We start from the raw sequence: 6000 nt of genomic DNA on the forward strand, positions 1-6000 counted from the left end.
TGTCATTCCCTATTTTCTTTCATGTAAATCAACACTAACTGAAGTACAAAATTAGATGGGAAACGAAAGAAGTTCGAGCCTAGCACGTAGCGGCTGACTCACTCTGCTCTGGCAATCAGGACACCACACCAGGTGATTCACATAGCTATCTCATTTGGACATCACAGCAGGCCTGCGGGGAACTGGTCTACCAGCAGAGATGACCTTCTTCCCATTTTATGTGCAAAGAAACAGATGTCTGGCGAGGTTAATTGAGCAACTCGCCCTAGATCACACAGCCAGAAGGAAGAGATTCCAGAGGCCAGTCCAGGTCGGCATGGCTGCAGCCTGGCTGTCTCCACCCCAGCTACCAGACCCCAGTCTGGTAAATGGTAGGTGCCCAGTAAGAGGTGACAGTGCACTCGTCAATTCAGTGCCATGCTGGCACAGCTCCCGTAAGCCCCTCCAGGCACAGCATCAACACACCCTGTGTATTCCCTGGATTTCTGGGATACACAGGAGTTGATACACAGGAGGTAGAGGCCTTGGCAAGACTCTGTCCTGTGAGCCTGGGGCTCCGGAGGGCCGGTACTTACCCCGAGGGCTGTAGCCGGGAGCGTCCATGAAGGACAGGCCCAGCCGTTCATCCTCCTGCAGAGTGCTCTGGTCTGTGAAGCTGCGGTCCACAGCGCTCATCATGTGAGTCTTCTCTTGGCGGTAGTTGACCGTGGCTTTCGTCATGCTCACTGGCTTCCTGCAGAAGGGGACAGTTGGAGACACTGGCACGGTGGATGGGGCCAACAGCACCCGGATGTGGGAGAGAACACACACAGACCCTCCACTGCCTGCTCTCAGAGCCTTCAGGTCAGTGGTCAGCAGCATTCCAAATGCACCTCTGGCTGCAGAAGGAACACAGCTCATACTCACTCACCAGCTCAGTTCAGCCAATAGCAGCCATGGGCTGGGTCCTTGTTTCCTATCCCTCCTGACTCCAGGGTCTCAGGAGACAGTCAGTCACTCTAGGCCTAATTAGGTGCCACTGCAGAGCCACCATCCCACAAACTGGAAGGAGATTCACCCATAGAGCCCCAAACACACACCTCCTGCAAGATCCTTGCCTGGGAGCTCCCTCCATGTCACAGGAGAGGAACCCAGCCTTCTGAGGGCGGGCTAGGGTCTGCTCTGCCAGCTCAGAGGCCTTCCAGGGAACATCAGCTGTAGAACCCTACTCCCCCACCTACCTGGCCAGCAAATGAACACAGCAAAGGGAGGAGAGGACAGTCCTGCCCCGCCTGGGGCCCCAGGTAGAGACCTCAGGCTGTGACCCCCAGGTACTTGGGGAAGGTGAGAGACAGAGAGCACAACTATGCCTCTCTCTAGCTAAAAGAGCAAAAAGCCCACATGGAAATGACCTGGGACCCATGTGGAGGCCAAGAAGACCCTGCCAAGCTGGCTGAGCAATGAGGCACAAGAGAACCCTTCAGTGAATATATACTGGCCTAGAAGGCAGTTTCCAGTGGTGTGCCACAAGGCTCTATCCCGGGAAGGGGCTGTCAGCCTCCTTGGAAAAACTACAAAAGCGAACCAATCAGCTCCACAGGGGACAGAGCATGGGGGGCAGGCGGGGGACATCTGACTCCACTGGCCGCCGGCTGATCTCAGTGTGAGAGTGGGCAGATGAAATTTAATGTACACACTCCAAAGTTCTGAATTTAGGTTCAAAACTTATCTGCACGAAATCACGGGGAGGGAAAGCAGCCATGTCAGCAATTCCTTGGTATGAAGGGGAGAGAACTGGGGGGCTGGTGCTGGGAGCCAGCAGGGCGGGGACAGGCTCAGGAAGCTGGGGTGGGAGATGAGGAGGGTCAACCTCAGTGGAGAGGGGTCACTGAGGTCCAGGAAGGTGATGTGAGCTGCAGGGTGGCTCAGGAGAACAGAGCCGGCTCTCTATAGAGGCAGTGGCAAAGAGGAGGAATGCCACGAGGGAGGGGAGGCCATGGAGAGGGGCTGACATTGACCTAGCCAGGAGAAGAGGAGGACAGAGGGGAGGGCAGGCCGTGGGAGCCCTGGATGATCGAAACTACTTACGGGTAGTAGGAGTAGGCATAGCGGTCCCTCCTGGCAGCGTGTGAAGAGAAACGGTGATGTGACCAGGCTTCCCTCCCAGAGGGAAGGGACCACACAGGTTGGGGAGGGGGATTCTCAATCTAAAGGCTGACCAGATTCAGTCACTGTGAGCTCAGGCTAAATGCCCTTCCAGAATCTTGCCCCAAGTGTGCAAAGAGTCTGAGGGATGCACAGCTTTCACAGTCATACACACATGTGCAGAGACAAACACAGACCACATCCACGCACACACACAGAAATACACACACACACACATTCAAATACTCTGAGGCCTCATCCATGCCTGCTCTGGCCTTTGCAGACAGCCCCAACCCTCAGGCTTCTCTGCAGCCTCCACAGCCCGGAGCGTGCACCTCAGCCTAGGAAAGAGAGTAGCTCGGGACAAGGAGAGACAGGGTGGAGAAGCCCCAGCAGGGTACAGAGGCCCAGCAAGACACCTAGACAAGCCTAGGGCCCACTCTTCCCACCTTGACTGACCCTGAGCATGGGGATCGTTAAGGAACTAGGCCACCCTCTCGCTGGATACCCGAAGCGCGTGTGAAAAGCCTCATGTTGAACTAAGACTGCTGCTGACTGGCAGAACACTTGCCTAGCGTGCTCAAGGCTCAGGGCTCAATCTCTAGCACTGAGGGGTGGGAGGAGGAAATCCCATTCCACAGATAAGGATACTAAGTCACAGGCTGTCGTGGCAAAGGCCAGAGTCCCTCAGGTCTCAGGATCCTGGCTCAGAAACTCCCTCGGTGCTCCCTCCCGGGCTCCATCAGGGGTTGGTGCTGGACCTCCTACTCTGTCCATTACATCTGCAACACAGGCCATTCTGAAGCCTGTTCAGACCCTGCTCTGTTCCATCTCAACCCACAATGCAAACGGGGGGAGCCCTGAAGAGTACACTGGTTCCCCAAGGACAAGACCAGGGGACACAGTGATGGGACACAGAAGAAGCAGCCAAGTGCAGTGCTGGGAAAGCAATGGTCTTGGGGCCTCAGAGGTAGCCTTGGACACATATGGATATATGAGTTAGGGGCTGTATAATGGAGGCGGTCCCCTAGTGACACCCCGAATACATCTTTGGTCCACCCTGTCCTGGCCAGAGGCTCTGTTGCAGCATTAGGGATGATAACCCACACAGCCAATTCTCTACCCTCGGGGAAGATTCCTACGAACTCAAATACACTCCAGAAGTACCACTTATAGCCTGCACCCTACGTAGAGGCCCCTCTCTGGCCTCTGCTGGGAACACATGCAGAGACCTGCCATTGCCCAGGAGCCTACAGCGAGGCCTGCACACTCGTAGTGAGGCCTGAGTTCGGAGCAAGCCCTACCATTTTCCTAGAGACGCGGGCAACTCACTTTAATCACTGTGTCTCCGTCCGTCCGTTGGTCGGTGAAAAGGGAGTCAGACCTGCTGTTTGTCGGGATCCAAGAAGGAAATGTTCTAGGATAGATCCCAAGTACCAAAACCTCATCTGGCACATTCTGCGTACTCAACAGCTAACGCTCCTGGCAACAGTCATTTCTCATTAAGTGATCATTAAAAATACTGTGTCTCAAGACACTGTTCTGGAACTCCAGAAGAAAAGGGGGAGAAAAAAACTGAACCCAAGCCCAGGATAGGCCATCCCCACACAGAACCTCCATTCCACTGACACATCCTATCCCTACTGCTGATGGCCCTAGCCAATTCTTCATCCCCTCTCTGGATCCTACTTATCTGCTCCTGGCAGCCCAGAGAGCCAATGCCAACCATCCTGTGTGTGCCCAGCCTGGCATCAGCAGGGGCTTATAGAAGCCAGAGCCCAGATGGGGAATAATGAGGCCAACACTGCCTTTGGCTCCTTAGGGTGACTTTGGGCAGGTCCACTGTCCCCTCCAGGGCTCAGTTAAGGTGCTTGAAGCCACCATGCTGTGGAGGCACCTAGTGAGGATGAGGTCGTTAGCATGCAGCTGCAGGCAAAGAGGTCTTAGGAGTTCCCACCCTGCCTTTGATGGGTTGGAGGGGAGGGGGCCATTGTTGTTTTGGTGCTTTGAGCTTTTATTTTGTTCTTGAATCAGGGCCTCAAGTAGCCCAGGCAAGCCCTGAACTCAGAATATAGCAGGGATGACAGAGATGGCCTTGAACTTCTGATCCTCCTGCATCCATCTCTGGAATGTCAGGGTTATGCATGTGTGCCATCATTTCTGGTTTATGCCAGGCTGGGGACCAAACCAAGGGTTTCATGTACACTAAGCAAACACTCTCCAAAGTGAGGGGGATCGTTGGCTCTGACAGACGCTGTCACTCCAAAAACCATTCTGAACACAAGACCAGATGTCCTTCGACTCCCTGGCAGGCCTCTCACTCTGGGGCTCTGAGCCCACACAATCAGTCAGGGCAGATACCTTGGCTAGAGGGCAAGGTATAGCAACAGTCAGGTTGCTTCTATGCCTTCCTATTGAGACGGCCCCTGGAGGAAAAGGAAGGCACCGCCTGCTTCCGGCACAGCTCCCTGGAACCAGGCAGAGGACTCATTCCTGGAGATTGGCCCCTGGCACTAACCAGACCTGTGCTCCTGCCACAACAGTGCCCTTTGCTGAGTCTCTGGCTCTCAGTGCCCAGTGCCAGGCTGGCAACCCTCCACATACTTCACCACCAGAGGAACTGCTCTAGCAGCCCCAGCCCCTCTGTGCCCAGCAAGCCTTCCAGGAGTAGGGGCCCCTGGTGGGTCAGGGCGCTGGCTCCACTCACCCTTTGCGGATGATGATGATGATGGCCCCCAGGAGGAGAATGAGGACAGCAAGGCCACCTGCACAGATGCCCAGGATAAGCCCCATCTCCTCCGACCTCTGGGACACTTCGAGGGGTCGCTTGCTCTCCTTGCAAGCAGCTGGGGGGGACAAACAGGAAGGAGGGCCAAAGGGTCAGAGACCACCCAGACCGGGATCTGAGTGCCGAGGCACAGAACAGGCTGTACAGACATAAACGCACCCAGGCACTGCCAGCCTGCTCAGCCGGACGTGTTATCTCTTTCCCCCATGTCTCAGCCAATAGCCCTGCTGTTATATTCCAGGTCAGTCTCCCTCAGCCTGCTTCTCTATGGAGCCTCCCCAGACCTTCAGAGAACACTGGACACTTGGGGCCTTCACACACCTACCCTCTTGCCCTCATGCCAGGTGACCGAGGGAGGGAAAAGTACCTCTGCCACAGGCGACCCATCCCAGGATGTAACCAACCACATTCCACATCTAGAAGAGGGACTCACACCACAGCCTCCCTGCCTGTCACCCTCAAGATGCAAGCACAATGGCTCTCTCTCTCCACAGGCTGGTCCCTGTATGTCAGGGTCCCTTCTGTCGCTATGGGGAGTACAAAAGCTAGGAAAGGCTGACTGCTGTCCAGCTTGAGAGAAAAAGCCCCTGAAGTGGGCACCAGGCGGCTAAAGATGGGAAGCCCTTCCTGCCTGGGCCTGGGCAGGGCTGAAGGACACACAGTGGACTCACCTTTCCTGGCAATGCGGATGCAGTTCAGCCGGGTTTCCTGGAAGTGCAGATAAAGGAGCTCAGAGATGCAAAAACCACCCTCCACAGACCAGGGCCCCCCAATAAGGACAGATTGCATTTAGTCAGGGATCCCATGTCAGGTGCCAACTGTTAACTAAGGACACTGCCTAGAGCAGTGAGACCTGAGAACACAAAAAACGCATGGGAAGCAGGGAGTAGAGCTCAGACATGAGGGGCAGGAACTAGATCCAGGGTCTGCTGAAGAAAGAAAGAAAGAAAGAAAGAAAGAAAGAAAGAAAGAAAGAAAGAAAGAAAGAAAGAAAGAAAGAAAGAGAAGGAAGGAAGGAAGGAAGGAAGGAAGGAAGGAAGGAAGGAAGGAAGGAAGGAAGGAAGGAAGGAAGGAAGGAAGGAAGGAAG

The 6000-nt window shown here is 54.9% G+C and overlaps 1 protein-coding gene across 4 annotated transcripts in view; it reads right to left on the minus strand.

The window, feature by feature from the left end:
- The window catches only part of Ptpru (protein tyrosine phosphatase receptor type U), a 74064-nt gene that overhangs the window by 28731 nt on the left and 39333 nt on the right, over positions 1 to 6000 (minus strand). For 2 of the 4 annotated variants that reach the window (XM_055610923.1, XM_055610922.1), the window contains exons 13-16: positions 5584 to 5620; positions 4832 to 4970; positions 2068 to 2097; positions 576 to 733 (exon numbers count right to left, since the gene is read on the minus strand). In XM_055610923.1, the coding sequence (XP_055466898.1) occupies positions 576 to 733; positions 2068 to 2097; positions 4832 to 4970; positions 5584 to 5620 (364 nt within the window). The remainder of the gene's footprint in view (positions 1 to 575; positions 734 to 2067; positions 2098 to 4831; positions 4971 to 5583; positions 5621 to 6000) is intronic. The other 2 variants (XM_055610925.1, XM_055610924.1) reach the window with 1 other exon arrangement.

This window comes from Psammomys obesus, unplaced genomic scaffold (assembly GCF_907164565.1).
Source record: "Psammomys obesus unplaced genomic scaffold, mPsaObe1.curated_primary_1811, whole genome shotgun sequence".
NCBI classification, from domain to species: Eukaryota; Metazoa; Chordata; class Mammalia; order Rodentia; family Muridae; genus Psammomys; species Psammomys obesus.